A 20760-nucleotide genomic window follows, 5' to 3' on the forward strand; every position below is an offset into this window, starting at 1 on the left:
TTGGGCATGACTAAGAAAAACTATTTTTAAAAAAAATCATTTATTAAGTTTTTATCGCATAATAAAATAAAACCCTCATATCTATAATATATGCATGAAAATAACCACAATATGAACAATATACTTATAAACAATTACTGGCGAGTGAAGAACTAATAGACTTATTATAATAAATAAATTATCAAAATGAAAATTAATATCTAATAAATACCATTTTTTTTTATATAAAACAACCCCACATATTATCTATAATAACCAAAAATATAATTATAATAATTAGTTCTGTATTGTTTAATGGTCGAAAGCGAGACATTATAAGTAATATATTGTAACAACAAAAGGGCCGTAGGACCGAGTGTTTTTACCCTATATTACGCAATGTTTTAAGCTTGAGACCATTAAACGACTTAAAATACAGACACTCCGCACGTGCTTTTACAGTGAAATACATCACGTGAGTCCAATATTTCACTAGTATAAATAATGTACGATTGGCAAGTTGCCTGTACGATTATTTGAAATAATTACCAGGTACCATGGCAATAGATTATAAATAATATCAGCTAAAAATGCAACAAAAGGTTTTTAACAAATATCTAGTAAAAATGTACCAAAAGGTTTTTAAATGTATAATACATAATGCAACATTTCTTACTCTGGCTTTTAAGAGAGAGAGAGAGAGAGAGAGAAATGGGGTTTAACGTCCACTCGACACAAACTAGGTCATTTCGGGACTAACATGGTTTTAATTTTATTTCAATAATTCGCTTGCGCGTAGGGGTATTTAGCAGTGGGAGGAAACCGGAGGACCCGGAGAAAACCCACGAGGTTGGACAGGCGACCCTACTCCTTGTCACTTACAACCGGGGAATCAAAACCACGCCAGTTGACTCAATGACAGACTTTATGAAACAGCTCGCACAAGCTAACCATTCAGCCGTCCACAAACACACACCCCCCCCCCACCCGTCTTATAAGGGTAGAATCTGATAAAAATTCAATACAAATTTATAATATAAAGAGCTAGGTGAAATGATTTTCAAGAGATGAGTTATGTAATCTGGCTACACCTATATACCAGTGTAACCATATACAAACGTGTATACATGTATTCTGTTAGTTACATAAATACTATGTAACCATAGACAATAGCAACAATAGACAATTTAAATCACAGTGTTACTATCACGGTTAAATGCATAGGAATATTGAACAACAGTGCAAGTATTAACCCATTAACTTATTCTACTTGATTTGAGGATATTCTAACACAAACCCCAGTTAGTAAATACTCAGAGATCAGTTCTACACACTATGCATCTTACCGTTGTATTTTGTCCATCTCGGTACAATGACATTATTACTGAAACCACAGATGAGGTTGCGTGAACCATGATTTGCACCTCGATTTTTTCCCAGTTGAAAATAATTTAAAACTAAATAAATGCATAAATAATATTCTAAAAATGTAAATGTCCCCTCATAATAAAAACATATTCATTGATTGCCATTCATAATTTTCAGAGACGATAGGTCCAATTTGATAGCCTATCAAAATATCAACATAACATAATATTCTAGCTGGGATTTAATAAGGTTAAACAAGGGAGAGAGAAATGAAGCTTAACATCAATGACACAAACAAGGTCATTTCGGGACTAACATATGGTTCACATTTTATTTCGATAATTCACTTGCGCGTATGTGTCTTTAGCAGTGGGAGGAAACCAGAGGTCTTTGGGGGGAAAAACCCACGAGGTTGGACAGGCAACCTTACTCCTTGTCAAGTACAACCGATGAATCAAAATCACGCCAGGTGATTCAATGACAGACCTTATGATACAACATTCAAGCCCTAATCCTTTGTCCATTCAACCCCCAGGGTTAAACAAAGGCCCATTAAAACATACACACCAGTTATATGTGGCGCGGGGGCCATGGTGGCTAAGTGGGTAGGAAGCTAGCTCGCTAGCTTGGAGGTCGTGTTCAAACCCTGCATTGGCCGAGAAAGTTCATCCAGATTTTTTACAGCGTGATTTTCCCTAGTTAGTGATGCAGGACAGAGGGCCTGACAAGGACAGCTGTCTAGTCGTTCGGATGGGACAAAAAACCGAGGTCCCGTGTACATTTTGACGTGCATGTTAAAGATCCCTTAGCAGTTGGAATTTGATATAAGTGTAGGTCATAGCGCCGTTGCCCATGAAAAATTTCCCTCATATCACACTGTATGGCGTACGCCCGTCTTCCTTAGCCCAGTTCAGAGCAGAACAGTAGGACGTTAAACCCCATTTCATTTCTTTTCTTATATGTACCGCTGGATCATTTATATCGTCTACTGAGGATGAAGAATGTTGCGAAATTTTTAGTTCATCATAGTTTTTTAAATATAATTGGAATTGAACAATTTTCATTCGACAAACCTCGACAGACTCTGGTACAGCTACATCTAACCTTGGCTGTATGACGGTAAGTGATATGTAGTTACACCCATAGAATTGTGATGCGGCTACCGTTTTACTTATTAGGAAAACTTGCTGCTTTCAGAAAGTAGTTCACAAAATTCCATTGTCCGGATAAACTTGAAAGAAAAACAGCTGCAGACATCGAAAGCTTTGTATGATGTATACATTTTCTTGAGATAAAACACTCTTCACAGGCATCTTCATGGGCGCCGCCATTTTTAATCCCTTGGTAGTTGGAATTCGATATAAGAGGAGGCCATGGTACCACTGCCCGGCCCAATTTCCCTCATTGCACACGGTATGGTGTATGCCCATCTTCATTAGCCCAGTCTGAGCAGAACAGTAGGACGTTAAACTCCATTTCATTTCAGTTCGACATTGAGGTTAAATGTAGGGTACCGCAGACGACCGAAGTGTGCCGAATGAAACCATTTTATGATTGATATTTCCCTAATTCAAAATCCCTCTAATGATGCTCAGCAGATTTATAAAGTTGACCTCAGGATTGATATGTATTCAACCATTTATATTTTTAAAGGTCACCAGAAAAGCTTCATAAATTTTTTAAATAATGCAAGTAATTATGTCAACATATCCTTTCCATAAGTCAGTTTTTCTTAACCAGTGTGCCGCGAAATTTTGAACGGCACTCTAAGAAAATGTGAAAACCCATGTGATCCCAATTGAGTATTCACTGGTGTCTACTGGTATGTTCATAGCTTTTTGTTCTTTATTTAGTTTGAGTCATTCTATGTGTCTATGACTAGTCTACGGTTATATGCCGTCTATGACTTGCCATGTTTTTATTTTGCAACAATTCAAACATTTTTCATATATATTTAGCCAAGTGTGCCGCTATTTTTTCATGTGTTCCATGGTGTGCCGTTGGCAAAAAAAGGTTGAGAACCACTGCCATAAGTATAACATGATCCCAAATGTCAATGTTACCTGCTACATAATTCCTTGCATTATTTAAAAAATTTATAAAGCTTTTTCGATGACCTTTAAACATAGGCCTATCTATAAACAATCGTGTTTCCTGGCCCCAGGAATAACAATAAACATAGGTCTATCTATAAACAATCGTGTTTCCTGGCCCCAGGAATAACAATAAAACCCATATTGTAGCCTTGTAGTAGAACATTTCCTTCTTGAATCTTTGGTTTTAATGTTGGAAGTTCCTCATCATTAGGCAACATTAAAACTTCACCATTTAGTTTGACATATCTATAAAATAAAGAAAGAGAAATGTGATACAAAAATAAAAATGGTTGGAATGCCCAAGTTTAGATTTGTCGTTGATTCCATAAAGTAGTTGGGTTTTAGAACGTTAAATACTGTGTGATTCAACATGGCGCTCGAGGGGTTTGATATGATATAGGTACGAAATAATACTAATACCAAGTGGTTTATTTGTATGGCAGTCAAGGTTTGGACTATAATGCCTTGGAAATCGGAAGTAGGAGGCGACTAGTGTGTGTCTCTCTTTTGTGTAACGATGTGAGATTGTCCGTTGTATTAACTGGACGGGTAGGCCTATTCACCTTCGGTTATGTGTCAATGTCAAATAAGCGGCTTCTTATCAACACGATCGGCTTTGGACTGGTTTGATTCTACGTATCTTTCGTAGCTGAGAGAAAAAAGATTTTTTAGCTGAATAGAAATGTGGTTATGAAGGAAAGCAATCTGATTAAAACCCAGATTCTGTTTCGTTTCGTTTTTTATAGTTCAAAATTTCGTTTTACTTGTCTTTACTACACTTGGATCTGGAAGAGTTGTTATATAACCCGCATTCTAGATGATGTGAGGGATTAGTCAATGAAACGGTCTGTTACCGTGAGTGTTTGGCGTGAGGTGCACGTAACTGTTTGTAACCCACTAGAAACATCAACGCTGATAGATTAATCAAATGTCTGACGTCATAGGGTCAAAAGTCGCTTGTATGACCTCTGTCGCGACCCTCCACTACAATGTCTATCTGTGTTAGTATGGAATTAACAGTAACAAAAAAAAAGAACCCTTGGTTACTCCAAGCTCATTTCAGGAATATATTTTTGTCAGTCCTAAGAGGTGTGAAGAGGACCTCAACTTAGGATGAAATAAAACTAGCAGAAAATTTCACATATTTTATTCTGGGATGCGGATGATTAAATTCAAACATCTGTAATTCATTCTACTAGCTAGCATTGGAAGAAATCGGCAACAATACAACAACTTCTGGTTTATTGACTAATTTTGAAGCAGATGCAGATATCTTATCAAATAAAATAACCAGTGGTAGACAGGCAAGATACGCCCACATTTTGCAAGATATGGATAGAGAACAAGCTAAAATATAAAGCAATTATTCGTACAATCAGGGGCTATAATCCAGGTAGTTATGTCTGAAATGCGCAGATTTAGAAATGGACTGAGATATTTGGGATTTAAAAATGTGTTTTAAGTTTCATCAAAATTGGATAAAAATTGTGACTTCTAGAGAGTCCACAACCTTGGTATTACATACTTTTACACTATTTGCATACGAGGGGTGGGGATTTTGTCTGGCAGTTTTGGTCTAATTTTTACAAAATTCGAACTCAACCATCATTAAGGTGTAAGGGTGATATATTCGAAAAAGTTTTTAAATCAGATAATAATTGTGACCTCTAAAGGGACCACAAGTTAAAAACACGATTTTTCGTACAATCAGGGGCAATAATTCAGGCAGATACGATCCGATATGCGCAAATATCGAAGTGAACCAAGATCTTTGGGTTATAAACATGCATTTCAAGTTTCATCAAAATCAGAGTGTTTACAAGCTAAAAACGTGATTTTTCGTACAATCACGGGCCATAATTCATGAAGTTTCGAACAGATACATGCCAATATCGACAGGAACCAGGATTTTTTGGTGATAAACCTATATTTCAAGCTTCATCAAAATTGGATAACAATTGTGACCTGTAGATTGTCCACAATCAAATGTGGGCGTATATAAAAGGTGTTGTACAAATATTTTTTTATGTTGCTGAGCATAGAGACTACACTAGACATAACCTATATTATTTTGCGATTAACAATTATTTTAATAATTTGTGTGCGCATAGGGGTCTTTAGCAGTGGGTGGTAAACCCAAAAACCCGGAGAAAACCAACCAGGTTGGACTCCTTGTCACCTACAAAATGAAAATCGAAACCACACCAGTTGGCTCAATAGACCTAATGATCTAAAGTGCACATGTTAAACCATTCAGTCACGCCACCAGAATAATAAGAATAATACCTACCGTGACGTGAGCCCACTGTCATCACCAGGTGATAATATATATAGATGTCTAGTAGAAACAGGAATACCAGTTATATTAACGGTAATTACATCATTACTTAGATTTATCACATATACTGTTATATCACCTTTACTATAACCCATTGAACTAAAACATACAATATAATATATAATTACATATAACACCTGTAAGGTTGAAGTTAATTCTTCCGAATTGGGGGGAGGGGGGATGAGCACGTATGCTGAAGACATAACATAGGAGATAGGTAATATCGACCTGGCCTTTTTTGGGGGAATAAAATATTGTTTATAAAAATAAGTGATCTGTTTTATTATTTTTTAACTGTCAAAATGTCAAACAGGAAGGAACACTGCATTCGGCTAACCGGTTTTGTCGATAACGGTAACGTTATAGGTGTCGACAAAAATCGACTTGGGTCAACTAAGAGTTAAAGCAGTAAGTCTGGTACCTGCTTGGTTTGTTTAATTCGGCTAACCGGTTTTGTCGATAACGGTAACGCTATAGGTGTGGACAAAAATCGACTTGGTTTATGCAAATTTTTATGAATATAGATACATGTATGACCTACCTATTATTATTAGCACAGTGAGCATAAACTCGTAAATTAGGGTTTGATTCTTGACCTAGACTCAACACTCGGCCTCCAACCAATCGTTTATATAATAAAGTTAACCAGTAATCCTGGAAATAATAGACATAGCATTGTCAGACTACAAATATACACCCACCAGCAGCTTTTACAATGGTATTTATCGACTTTTCTTGGTCAGGGACAATAACTACAAATAAGTTTCTGAAAGGAAAATAAAATGAAACGAAATGGGGTTTAACGTCCTACTGTTCTGCTCCTATACTGGGCTAATGAAGATGGGCATACGCCATACAGTGTGCTAGGAGGGAAATTTTGCCCGGGCAGCGGCACTATGGCCTACTCTTATATCGAATTCCAACAGCCAAGGGATCTTTTTTATGTGCATGCCAATGCATACACAGGGCTTCTGTTTTTCATCCCATCTGAACGACTAGACAGCCGTTCTTGTCAGGCCCTCCATCCTGCACCATTGACAAGGGGAAACCACGTCGGAAAATCACGATAAACTTTCTCGGCCAATGCAGGGATCGAACACGCGACCTCCAGACTAGCCAGCCAGCGTCTTATCCAGCGTCTTGATTAGGTCTTGGAGCTTAAGTTGATTGAGATAATGGCCTACAGTAGTTTAATTACTGATGAAAAAACATTGTTCTTTAAGACTATTTGACAGCCATAGTATTACAACCAACTTACTGGATTAGGATTTAAATCCACATCAATTAGACCGTAACGATTACCATAGAAAGTCTGACGTAGTACACCTTGTAATCCGTGTAGAGCTGATAATCCCAACTTATCTAACCACCTAGTAAAACACAGAGAGAAATGGGGTTTAAAGTCCACTTGACACAAACTACATGTAGGTCATTTCGGGACTAACATATGATTCAATTTTATTTCAATAATGTAGGAGTCTTTAGCAGTGGGAAGAAACCAGAGGAACCGGAGAAAACCCACGAGGTTGGACAGTCGACCCTACTTCTTGTCACGTACAACAAGGGGAATCGAAACCCCACCAGTTGACTCAATGACAGAGGTTTTGATACAGCGCGCACATGCTAACCACTCGCTCATCCAAACCCCCGCCTATTAAAACAAACATATGAATCTGATTTTGTGACATTACACCATTTAAACCAGTGACTATTAAGAATCACTTAATGACAGACCTTATGATACAGCGCACACATGCTAACCACACGCTCATCCAACCCCCCCACCTAGTTAAACAAACGTATGAATCTGATTTTGTGACATTACACCATTTAAACCAGTGATATAAAGAATCATTATCAAACCCTGCTTACATTACATATTTTAAACATGCCAGGCACGGTACCAGGCACAGCAAGGTTAATTTTTTTGTAGTGTAAACGGGTCAAACATAAGCATGCCATACTGAGTACCATGCCAATTTGGATCACTGAAGTGAGGTGGTCTGGGTATGGTGAAAGGCATGGTGAAAGGCACGGTTAAATTTCCGTAGTGTAAACGCTATCTGGTCTTGGCCTTTTTTCCCACAAACTTTGACAGTTCTGTCATCATTTCTGTCACAATGGCTGCCCCAAATAAATCAATACCCATAATTGTCATCATCGAGCCGAGATATCTTTTCACCGTGCGGAGAACAGCATGTTTATCGCAGCCATGTGTAAACCGGGCTATTGTCTTAAATATGGCTCTTGGACTTTGTGACGTTACACCTTTTAAACGGTTGACCTCACAATATCAGGAGACATATTAGGTTCTCAGGACCAATAATTCACTTATTATACTTACAGAAAGCCTGCTACATATCTATCAGATATTCCCAGAGCACCACCGCCATATGCTGAAGACGTTTCACCCAGCCAACATTGTTTACCAGGGGCATTTTGTCGAACAATATTAACGGCTGTTATAATTTCAGGTGTTAACGAATCCAGAATGGTAGGATCGTGAAACTGTTCAACTGTCGCCGTTTTACTGTCCAAATAATAACTGAAATAAAATGAAATGGGGTTTAACGTTTTACTGTTCTGCTCCGAACTGGGCTAATGAAGACGGGCAGACGCCATACAGTGTGCTATGAGGGAAATTTTGCCCGGACAGCGGCACTACAGCCTACTCTTATATTGAATTCCAACTGTCAAGGGACCTTTTACATACACGGCAAATGTGTACACGGGACCTGGGTTTTTCGTCCAATCCGAACGACTAGACAGATAATAATTGAAAAATTGTAGAAATTAAATTAAGATCTCGTAATGATATTGGTTGTGTCAATCTGATTCAAATACAGATCTATATTTCGTTTCGATTTTGGAATTGAGGAATTTTCAAAGCCAATTCTGGGAGCTAACCTGAGACCTCATCTTAAGCGAGTCTGTTTCTTACTCACTGAGCCACTGCAGCTACATCAGTTAATAGAGGAATTCCTACTTACTGATGAAATGTTGCTACGTCAACAGATTTACCACCTCCAGCCGACAAAAATCTACGAAAGAAATAACATTATGCTTAATTATTTTTTAAATCCAACAGATATTAAATAGTTGAAGAGCCTCGGGGAAGAACGATCTAAGTCACTTTTTCAACGAATCTGGTGGCAAATTGTAGAATATGCTTTCTGTGGAACAATCAATTTCAGATAAAAACGATCAGAGTCACATCAAACCAAGGCCTTTTTGAAATGGCCTCCCAGACAAATATGTCCATCGTACTCTATATTTGACCTTAATTTGCCTGAAAAGTTGAAGTCAGTTGTACTGGTAATTATGATTTGCATTAAACATCATTTTGAAGTAGTAATTAAACCCACTCGTTGTTCTGTTCACGTCAAACATTCTCGTCCAAAAGTCTGTTTTGCCTTTTATGCGAAAAGACAAAACTGTGACTTAGATTGGTTTTCCCTTGGACTCTTTCAGTTATGATTCTATAAAATTTGATATGTTTATTTTACATGTATCTATTTCAATTTAATATTTGATTCTTTAAAATTTCTCAACTTTATTTTACTATTCGATTTTGTTGACATTAGTTTATTTCTTGGAACATATATTTAAAACTAATATTGGAAATTAAAGATACATTATGGGAGAATAGATATAGAGTTCGCAGTTCTCACTATAATAGTTAAAAACTAGATTGCTGTAAATTTCAGTTAAATTGATCCACTCTGAACCGAGAATATTTAGCGATTGAATTTTGGGCCTAGCCTCAATCATCATTACTTAAGTCGGTACGATAAAAAACATAGTGTTGATTATCCATTTCATGATTAAATCAAGAATGAAAGTGGAGCAGCAAATGGGATTCTAATCCAGTATATATTGCAGGCTAGCGATGACATCGAGAGTTGTGTATGGTCTGGAGAGGTTAATTAATGTCTAATTAATAATTTAGATAACATTTCAGGCTTAAAGAAAGACCTGCAATTGGTAGATTGAGCTCTTGTATAATGCGTGTTTAAGTAAAGAAACTTCTGAAAGCTAGGAATATTCTGTTATTCAATCAAAAAACTCTTTTCAATTTGTGATTAATATCGGATATAAACAAATACGATCATACCATGGACCAGGGCCCTTATTCACGAAAACTTAAACTAAGATACAATCAAAATTTTAAGAAATACTGCAATTCGATTGGCTGACCAGTAAAATAAATTTGCATATATCCAATTTACTAAAATTTCGGTTGTAACTTAGTTTAAGTTTTCGTGAATAAGGGCCCAGGAACTAACCATGTTGTTGGATGAAATTCAAAAATCTAATTCACCAAATCAATACAGAATTTTCAAAGAACAAACATGCCAATTGTCATGTCGATTGGTTTTGAATTGACTGAACATTACGCTTTTTCGAAGAGCGTCATCCCAAGAACAAGATGAGTAGCAGTTAGTGACCAGTTCCTGGTCCCAAAAAAATAAATATAAAATAACGAAGGGATTTTCTCACAATGTTAGGTATTCTCTTGCTGATTTCCTTTGCACTTGTGTGGTATCTGGCCCAATAATAATCGGGGTTCCAAGCTGTGGAAAACTGTCAAGCATACTTTGAAGGGTTTTAAAATAGGTAGCCATGAGGTCGCCAGGAATACGGAAATGGAAATTGTGGTAGAAGGAATTTGGTTCTGGAAAATACAAGAATAAGGTAATATTCTAAAAGGAGAGATTGAACATTGATTCCGTACAAACCAGGTCGAATTCAAATAACAAAAGGAAACATCTAGGCATAAGAGGTGGGGTGGTGGGGTAAGAGGCGTCAGAGTTGAGGGTTGTAATGAACTGTCCATTCTTCACGCAATGTATTTCCGTTTCGCGGGCACAAACATCAGGGAATGGGACCATATATCATAGAAATATAATTGTAAAATTGTAAAATGAAATCGCTTGCGGTTTAGCTTTCAAATACTATAATAATTAAATGAAGCTTTGTGCAAAACTCTTTTTAGTTGATGATTGACTCATTCTGAAAATTCGGGTGACAAAAGAAAATTTTCAGACCAATAGCCTCAGGCCCCCCCCCCTCCCCCAACTGAGATTGACTCCCTACGCCTATGACCCTAGCTGTTATTTGTGTGTCCAAATATTACAAATCTTGGCATGATAAAATGATTGTGCACAGATTCATAAAGATTATGATGAAACTATCAAGTGTGAACATCTATCAAAAGCTGCAAGGAACATGGGCAGTGATGTAGTGCTATAAAAATAAGTTAGGGAAAGCATTTTGAGAAAGAGAAAGAGAGAAATGGGGTTTAACGTTCACTCTACACACACTAGGTCATTTTGGGACTAACTTATGGTTCATTGTTATTTAAATAATTTGCTTGCGCATAGGGGTCTTTAGCAGTGGCAGGAAACCCTTGAGGTTGGGCATACGACCCAACTGTTTGTCATGGACAATCGAAACCAAGGCACTCGCATCAATGACACACCTTTTGGTTTGACGTGCATGTGTTAATCAACTAGACCACTCTACTCTACACAAACTGACAATTTTATTTGTAAGTTTGGAGGGAGCCACGATAGCTAAGTTGGTAAGACGCTGGATCTCTAGTCTGGAGGTCGGTGTTCAATCCCTGCAGGATTTTCCGACATGGTTTCCCCTTGTCAGTGGTACAGAACAGAGGGCCTGACAAGGACAGCTGTCTAGTCATTCGGAAGGGACCAAAAAAACGAGGACCCGTGTATACATTGGCGTGCATGTAAAATATCCATTGGCAGTTGGAATTTGATATAAGAGTAGACTCTGGCAAAACTTCCCTCATAGCACTCTGCATTGTGTATGTCCATCTTTATTAGCCCAGTAGGAGCAGAACAGTAGGACATTAAACCCCATTTCATTTTATTTTTGTAAGTTTTGATTTGGACTTGAAATAATGATGAAACACCATTCCCATGCCTTCTCACAGCACTACCCCACTGGCCATTTATCAATAACGATTATTTATTTGCGGATCAGGTTATGATGAAATGTGGGGGGGGGGGATGGCCGAATGGTTAGGACATGCGCGCTGTATCATAAGAGCCTTTCATTGAGTCAACTGGCGTAGTTTCGAATACCCGGTTGTACGTGACAAGGAGTAGGGTTGCCTGTCCAACCTCATGGGTTTTCTTGGGGTCCTACAGTTTCCTCCCACTGCTAAAGGCCCCTATGCGCAAGCGAATTATTGAAATAAAATTAAACCATATGTTAGTCCCAAAATGACCTAGTCTCTGTCGAGTGCACGTTAAACACCATTTCTCTCTCTCTCCCTATGATGAAATGTTGTGTTAAGTCAACTATACAAAATACAACCTCACTTGTATAGGTAGCCGAGTGAATAATTATTGAGATTAGCAACATCTGGACCAAATATTAAGGATTTATCTAGTATAAAAAACCCATTTACAACATTTTGAAGATTTTCAAAATCCTTAGTTAAAATTTCACCTGTGATGTTCGGATTGCTATACTCTATTTCTGGAAATACAATTCAAGAAAATAGTTTAATTGTTTATGCTAGGTGCCTACTATCAAGAATCATGCAATGATTAAAATCGTGGTTTTAATCGTGAAGTAATCGTATATTGTGATCAGACGTGGCAATCGTGTTGATCGTATCGAAACGTATACGAATGAATCTTCACGTACCAGATCGTAGACTCAATAGGGATAATCCTATCGTAACGCATTGCACCTAGCATTACTGTTGTATAGCCATATATCAGTTCTAAGCATGCATTATGGTGGTCTGTATCCTATTAAGGATACATGACTTATCTCCCTTACGTATTGCCTGTTGTAAGACTTAATAATTTATATGATTAGGAGTGAGCTCCCCTGATAAAATGCCTATGATAAAGTCTTTGTTTCTATGATCAATCTTCTCTGATGAAAATATAATAATTATAGTCAACTTGACAGCACACAACAAGCCTGACACAACATTACCAATGCGAAATAAAATGAAATGAAATGGGGTTTAACGTCCTACTGTTCTGCTCCTATGCTGGGCTAATGAAGACGGGCATACGCCATACAGTGTGCTATGAGGGAAATTTTACCCGGGCAGCGGCACTATCGCCTACTCTTATATCGAATTCCAACTGCCAAGGGATCTTTTACGTACACTCCAATTTATACACGGGACCTCGGTTTTCCATCTCATCCGAAGGACTAGACAGCTGTTCTTGTCATGCCCTCCGTCCTGCATCACTGACAAGGGGGAACCACGCCGGAAAATCTGGATGAACTTTCGCGGCCAATGCAAGGATCGAACATCCAACCTCCAGGCTAGCGAGCCAGTGTCTTACCCACTTAGCCACGTGATCCCCCATTACCAATGCATATTATATTATATGGTGAATATAATTCAATTTTGTAAAATTGTATTTAACATCCAAACAAAACAAACAAGGTCATTTTGGGACTAACAAATAATCTTTTTAGTAATGTGCTTGTTCGCCCGGATTTTTAGCAGTGGGAAGATAGAAAATTAACACGATTTAGGCAGGCAGCTATCTCCTTTGTCAAAATTGTCATGTACAAGTTGGGATTGTCTTGATTTTAATGACAGATATTATAACCTAAAACAAGGGGTTGGATGGTAGAATGGTGTCGTATCATAAGGTCTGTCAATGAGTCAACTGCAGTGGTTTTCGATTCCTCGGTTATACGTGACAAGGAGTAGCATCATCTGTCCAACCTCGTAGGTTTTCTCCGGGTCCTCGGTTTCCTCCCACTGCTAAAGACCCCCACGTGGACGCAAAATAACCTAGTCTCAAAATAATTATGTTTTATTATACAATAAATAGTTTGGAGTTATGAAATTTGATCGCTTTTCAATCAGAAATTGTGAAACAATACATTATCGTCCCAAAGCCGAACAACATTAAAGGTCGCCGGAAAAGCTTCATAAATTTTTATTGAATAATGCAAGTAATTATGTCAACATATCCTTTCCATAAGTATAACACAAACCCGAATGTCAATATTACCTGCAACAGGTAAACTTCAATGTTAGTAATTTCGGCCGTTCTCCAGAGATAGTCATAATTTTCCATCAATAAACAATCTGTGACGTCATTTTAGTCCTTCTGCTCATATTCTAGTCTATATTTCTGTGAGCAGAACAATCACGGATTGTTTATTGACGGAACATTGAAATTTAGCTATTGTGGGTAAATTTGACAATCAGGTTTGTGTTATACTTATGGAAATGATACAGGTTGCACATGCTAACCATTCGGCCATCCAAACCCCCAACTTATTTTTTGATATACACCAACATTTACATTGTATAATATGATATAAATTTCTTTAAAAAAAAAACTCACCATTTCCTAATTCGTAACCAGCAGGTTTGTAGCCTTTAAGTACTGTGTATCTTAGAAGTTCCTTCGCATTAGTTGGGTCCCATTGGCCATTTTTACGTAGAAAAACATTAAAATCAAAAATCAGACTCCAACCAACATCCTGTGTAAACAGATTTAATTTGTCCCAGTCTTCAGCTGTAAACAAAGGGAAAGGGAATTAAAGAGGCATTATGGGAGATTAGATAACGAGCTGGCGGTTCTCACTATAATAGTTAAAAACTAGATAATGTAAAGACAATTTGCTGAAAATTTCAGTCAAATTGGTCTACTAAGAACCAAGATTTTAGTGATTAAATTTTCGGCCTAGCCTCAATTATCATTACTAAAGTCGGTAGGATAAAAAACATCTCGATTATCCATTTCATGATTTAATTACGAATGGAAGTCAAACAGCAAATTGGAACCTAATCCAATAAACATTGCAGGCTAGCAATGCCATCCAGAGTTGACTATGGTCTTGTCATGTTAATTAATGTCTAATTAATAATTTAGATAACTTTTCAGGCTTAAAGAAAGACCTGCAATAGGCAGATTTAGCTCTTGCATAATGTATGTTTAATGAATCAAACATTTGTTCTGCAATTATCCCGTCTATAAACGTTGGTAGATGGTGGTACAAGAGTTCAATTGAATTCGTGTGTGAAAAAAATTGACACATGATACATGTATATAAAAAGGTTGGTCACTACGTCTAAGCAGAGGTGAAATGAAATGGGGCTTAACGTCCTACTGTTCTGCTCCGAACTAGGCTAATGAAGACAGCATACGCCATACAGTGTGCTATGAGGGACATTTTCCCCAGACAGCGGCGCTACGGCTTACTCTTATATCAAATTCCAACTGTCAAGGGATCTATTACATGCACGCCAATGTGTACACGGGATCTCGGTTTTTCGTCCCATCCGAACGACTAGACAGCTGTCCTTGTCAGGCCCTCCGTCGTGCATCACTGACAAGGGGGAACCACGAACACCCGACCTCCAGGCTAGCGAGCCAGCGTCTTACCCACTTAGCCACGTGATCCCCACTGCGTCTAAGAATTCACCAAGTACTTGGTATACAATACATATAATACTTACGCGTCATAGTAAAATTAATCCCGGTTTTGTCTAATTCATCTTCGACAACATATTGTGCTTGTGGTTTATACCTGAGGGTTCTGTCTTCAGTCATATTAAAGATCAGGAAATCACAATCGGTACCTCCAACACGTATATATGACGGAGCTAGTCCTCTGGCCAGGGTCAGCATTTTTTGGGACCTAAAAATTGAAGTGATATCCAATATGAATCATCAGAGCTCGGCCCGATTTTGTGGCGACATGACCGATGTGATTACCAAATCTGGTTAATAAAACATCACACAATTCATAAGGAGAAGAAATTGAAACCTGTCTAACTATAAAATTTGTCTCTTCAGCATGCCCTAATCAAACAGAGAGAGAGAGAGAGAGAGAGAGAGAGAGAGATGGGTTTAACGTCCACTTGACACAAACTAGGGAGGACCCGGAGAAAACCCACAAGGTTCAACAGACCACCCTACTGCTTGTCATGTACAACCAGGGTATCGAAACCAGGCTAGTTGACTCAATGACAGACTTTATGATACAACGCGCATGCGCTAATTTGGTCATCCAGCCCTCCATCTGAGTTAGGCCGATGGGGCCAAGCAATTTTATGGCAATACTAGCAGGATACCTGGCTTTGCTCGGGGGTCATAACTCCGAAACCAGAAGTGGTAGACTAACGCCACCTGCCCTATACCCCAAATTTCAGACTCGGGGCAGACCTAGTGTAGTCGCCAACCCCGAAACGGACAGACTTTGCTAGGGGGTCATAACTCCGAAACAGGAAGTGGTAGACTAACGCCACCAGGCCTATGTTACTCCCAGGTCCGAGCTACCCCTATACCCCAAATTTCAGACTCGGGGCAGACCTAGTGTAGCCGCCAACCCCGAACAGACCGGCTTCGCTCGGGGGTCATAACTCAGAAACCGGAAGTGGTAGACTAACGCCACCTGGCCTATGTTACTCCCCGGTCCGAGCTACCCCTATACCCCAAATTTCAGACTCGGGGCAGACCTAGTGTAGCTGCCAACCCCGAACAGACAGACAGACAGACAGACAAACGACAGTCACAAATATATATATAGAAGATGACTGATGTGATTACCAAATCTGGTTAAAAAAACATCACACAATTTATAAGGAAAGGAAATTGAAATCTAACAATAAAATTTGTCTCTAGTGTGCCCTAACCACACACCAAAGCAACGAAGCAACTGAACAAACAAATCTGAATTAGCAAATTTATCAATTCAATCAAAAATTCTTCAAAGGGTTTTGAAGAAGGCGTTTAGGCACAGATGACAAGTAGAGAAGGAATAGGCCTTGCTAGATACCAACATATGTCTGCCACTGCCATTATCTCACACTGTATGGATGGCACACTGTATCATAGGGCTGTCATTGAGTCAACTGGCGTGGTTTCGATTCCCCAGTTGTTAGTGATAAGGAGTAGGGTCGCCTGTACAATCTTTTGGGTTTTCTCCAGGTCCTCCGGTTGCCTTCCACTGCTAAAGACCCATATGCGAAAGCGAATTATTGAAATAAAACTGAACTATATGTTAGTCCCAAAATGACCTAGTTTGTGTCAAGTGGATGTTGAACCCTATTTCTCTCTCTTTCTCTATCTCTTAGGACAAAAAAAACAGTTGAACCTACGAAAAATCCATTGTCATCCATCTATTACGTATAACACTAGAGTCGATGGTAACACCCACAAACAGTGAACTAACAACTTGTGAAAGTTTGGCAAATTCTAAATCCACCATGAGACAGGAAACAAATTTACAAATGGTGAAAAATAAGACCATTAAATTTAACAACACCATCTTGCTGTTATTAAGGAAAACACTTAACTTATCAAATTACCAAATGACCCTGTGATTACATGTATACCGAATAACAAAAGAAACGACAAACGATTTAAGCAAAGTTGAATAAAAACAGATTAAAGGTGCACTGTATAAGAGCTAATTCTGGCAGAGAGAGAGAGAGAGAGAGAGAGATTAATGGGGCTAAACATTCACTCAACACAAATTAGGTCATTTTGGGACTAACATATGGTTCAATTTTATTTCAATAATTCCATTGCGGGTAGGGGTCTAATCCGATAGAAGCCAAGACTGGATATTAATCTACTGTTCATAATTTGAACTTAATTAAGCAATCAATTTGAGTATATTTAAGGAATGATATCAATGGGAGCAGGAATTGATACTAATGAATGATATCAATAGGAGCATGATATTGATGAATGATATCAATGGGAGCATGATATTAATAAATGATATCAATAGGAGCATGATGTTAATGGATATCGATGGAAGCATGATATTAATAAATGATATCAATAGGAGCATGATATTAATGAATGATATCAATGGGAGCATAATACTAATGAATGATATCGATGGGAGCATGATATTAATGAATGATATCAATAGGAGCATGATATTAATGAATGATATCAATGGGAGCATAATACTAATGAATGATATCGATGGGAGCATGATATTAATGAATGATATCAATATGAGCATGATATTGATGAATGATATCAATGGGCGCATGATATTAATAAATGATATCAATAGGAGCATGATATTAATGAATGATATCAATGGGAGCATAATACTAATGAATGATATCAATGGGAGCATGATATTAATGAATGATATCAATAGGAGCATGATATTGATGAATGATATCAATAGGAGCATGATATTAATGAATGATATCAATGGGCGCATGATATTAAAGAATGATATCAATGGGAGCATGAAATTAGTTATTGATTCAATGAAATTAATAAATGATACTAACTAGAGCATGGAATTGCTGGGCTGATTGCAACCCATCACCATTTGATGTATTACAATATGCATGTTGGCCTGGTTACCCAGTAAATCAGTGTAATGTTATTGTATGGCTACCTTAACACCATTACCAGATAAACTGAATGTTTGGTTTTTTTTCATTTGGGAGGGTGGGTGGTCGAATGGTTAGCAGTGCGTGCTGTATCATAAGGTCTGTCATTGAGTCAACTGGCATGGTTTCGAATCCCCGGTTTTATTTGACAAATGTAGGGTCGCGTGTTCAACCTCATGGTTTTCTCCGGGTCCTCCGGTTTCCTCCCACTACTAAAGACCCCTATGCGCAAGCGAATTATTGAAATAAAACTGAAACAGATGTTAGTCCCAAAATGACCTAGTTTGTGTCCAGTGGACATTAATCTCTCTCTCTCTCTCTCTCTCTTTTCTCTCTTACAACATTATCAGAATATTCTATTTTCTGTTGGCAATAAATAATTTCTGAGTCTCCCACCACAGCGGTGTGACTTTTGTCGTTCAGTATAGGCCTACATGTATATTTCACAAAATCAAGTTAATATTAAATATATTGATAAATATTAATAGATAACATATCTAAAGCATATCACAAGGTTAAATTTTATATGTGTATCAATTCCATACCACACATCCATGTTTGCTTTTGAGCGGTGGTGGGGTGTGAGTGGCCGAATGGTTAGCATGTGCATGCTGTATCATAAGGTCTGTCATTGAGTCAACTGGCGTGGTTTTGATTCCCTGTTTGTACGTGACAAGGAGTAGGGTCGCCTGTCCAACCTCGTGGGTTTTCTACGGGTCCTGCGGTTTCCTCCCACTGCTAAAAACCCCTACGCGCAAGCAAATTTTTGAAATAAAAAATTAAACCATATGATAGTTACGAAATGACCTAGTTTGCACCCACTGGCAAATCATAATTAGCAGTGGGAGGAAAGCGGAGGACCCGGAGAAAACTCACAATGTTTGACACTCAACCCTACTCCTAGTTCGCCAAGTCGGTTAGAAGACGGAGACGTAAATTTTTTAACAGCGTGTTGTGTCGCTCATACTGACTCTAGCGAGGTAAGCAAGGTCTTATTTTCTCACTTAGATGTTCATTTATATTGTTTAGGCGTTCACAGGGACTGACACGCGACCGTTTAGCAGTAAAAAGTTGCCCAGTAAAATTGACTGGGAAACAAAATCTTGTCGACAAGGTTTCAATAGAAGAGTCCCTGAACGTAGAGGCCGAGTGTAATGAGACCTACGTTCAGAGCTGAACTACCCTACTCCTCTCCTAGTCATGTACAAGCTAGCAAACGAAACCACGCCAGTTGACTCCACGACAGGCGTTATGATCTAAAGCGCTGGCATTATACCATTCGTATGATGCACCCTCTCCCTCCAGCTTGTCCCCTCCACATTTTGGATCTGGAAAATACATCCTAAAGTCTGTCACTGAGCTGAGTGGCTTGGTTTCAATTCCCCAGCTGTACATGACTCAACAACAGACCATATAATCTCAAGCATGGGCATTTTACCATTCATTCTCCACCCCCACCCCCACCCCCCAGTACTGTAGCAGAACAGTATGTTGCACCCTGTCCAGCTTGTCAACGCCATGTATCTGGTGATACTTACCCAAAATCAAAATGTTTGAATTTACGTTTGATTAGACCACAACCTAAAGCTACGCCTATAAATTTGTCACCTACAACGTTGATTACTGATGAACGGTGGAATGATACAGTGACAAGTCTATTATTAACATTATATTGATGCTTGATGTAGACTTCCAGAAGAAATAATTGAATTTGTTGAAGTATAAGTAATCCTAGTCCAAGCAAGGTAAGAAAAAACAGGGGGCGGATGACTTCCATCTTTTAATATTCACACTGACACTGACTGTATTAAAATTCGCCCATTCAAGCGTTCTGTTCCGTTCTATTAATTAATCCATTGACGGTTCAGCCTGATCCACAATCACAATTTAGACTAAACCTATTTACATTATTTTCCACGGCACAAGCCTGTGCATTTCAAAGGCTAGAAACGGAACTGTCAAACCATTTTCTTGTCGTTACATTATAACCATCGTTTCATCAAAGGATCCTCCAAATCAATTTCATGCAAATTTTGATTTGAAGTGAAAAGGATATTTGTTAACTACATCGACCTCTCTGCACTGCTTCCTGACACCAGATGGCTACCTTCGGGCGTGGTTTTCGTTGACTTTTGCGAGCCGGTGTGGCGTGGTGAGTTTGGCCCCATTGCTCCTAGGCAAGAAACCACCTAATCGTTCAGATGGTTCGTAAAAGAACGGGTCCATAGGTTTACCCCCCACCCTAAAGAATAACCTTCATTTGATATTTTTCTGTTTAGATGAAATGTATGTCTTGTAATTATTAATTTCAGTATTCTTTTGTGGTAAGCAGTCATAATTGAGGGCCCCACAGCGACTCTGGGCGTAAGAAGCTCGCTAACCTGGAGATTCCGTGTTAGTTTAAACAATATTTTATTCAATAAACTGAATTGGATTGAACTACAGACAATTAAGATTTAGGCTATATAAGTTCGATCCCTGCCTTGGCCAGGAAGTTCATCTGGGTTTTCCGTCGCTGTTCCCACTGTTCAGTGGTACAGAAAAAAAAATTGGACGAAAAAAGAGGTTCCGTGTACACATTG

The 20760-nt window shown here is 38.4% G+C and overlaps 1 protein-coding gene across 2 annotated transcripts; it reads right to left on the bottom strand.

Moving 5' to 3' along the window:
- Positions 1-675: 675 nt before the first annotated feature.
- Positions 676-20286, bottom strand: LOC126815901 (heparanase). 2 transcript variants are annotated; one of them, XM_050541994.2, is made up of 10 exons: positions 19717-20286; positions 15266-15447; positions 14148-14321; positions 10282-10456; positions 8772-8822; positions 8126-8326; positions 7040-7151; positions 6323-6435; positions 5734-5880; positions 676-3689 (listed from the first exon to the last, which is right to left on the bottom strand). In XM_050541994.2, the coding sequence occupies exons 1-10, from the start codon at positions 19953-19955 to the stop codon at positions 3536-3538; spliced, it is 1548 nt and encodes a 515-aa protein (XP_050397951.2). In that variant the 5' UTR covers positions 19956-20286; the 3' UTR covers positions 676-3535. The 2 variants fall into 2 exon arrangements, with proteins under 2 accessions (XP_050397951.2, XP_050397952.2); XM_050541995.2 differs by lacking the exon at positions 19717-20286 and adding an exon at positions 16910-17077.
- Positions 20287-20760: the final 474 nt, after the last annotated feature.

Source organism: Patella vulgata, chromosome 3 (genome assembly GCF_932274485.2).
Source record: "Patella vulgata chromosome 3, xgPatVulg1.2, whole genome shotgun sequence".
Taxonomy (NCBI): Eukaryota; Metazoa; Mollusca; class Gastropoda; family Patellidae; genus Patella; species Patella vulgata.

Excerpts from the sequence above, each read along its gene's own strand:
- LOC126815901 (XM_050541994.2), bottom strand. The coding sequence starts at position 19,955 with ATGGAAGTCATCCGCCCCCTGTTTTTTCTTACCTTGCTTGGACTAGGA. Across the intron at positions 10,457-14,147 it reads TGGTTACGAATTAGGAAATG|AACCAAATTCCTTCTACCAC; the intron begins GTGAGTTTTTTT and ends TGTATTTTCCAG. Across the intron at positions 8,823-10,281 it reads GCAAGAGAATACCTAACATT|ATTTTTGTCGGCTGGAGGTG; the intron begins GTGAGAAAATCC and ends TTTCTTTCGTAG.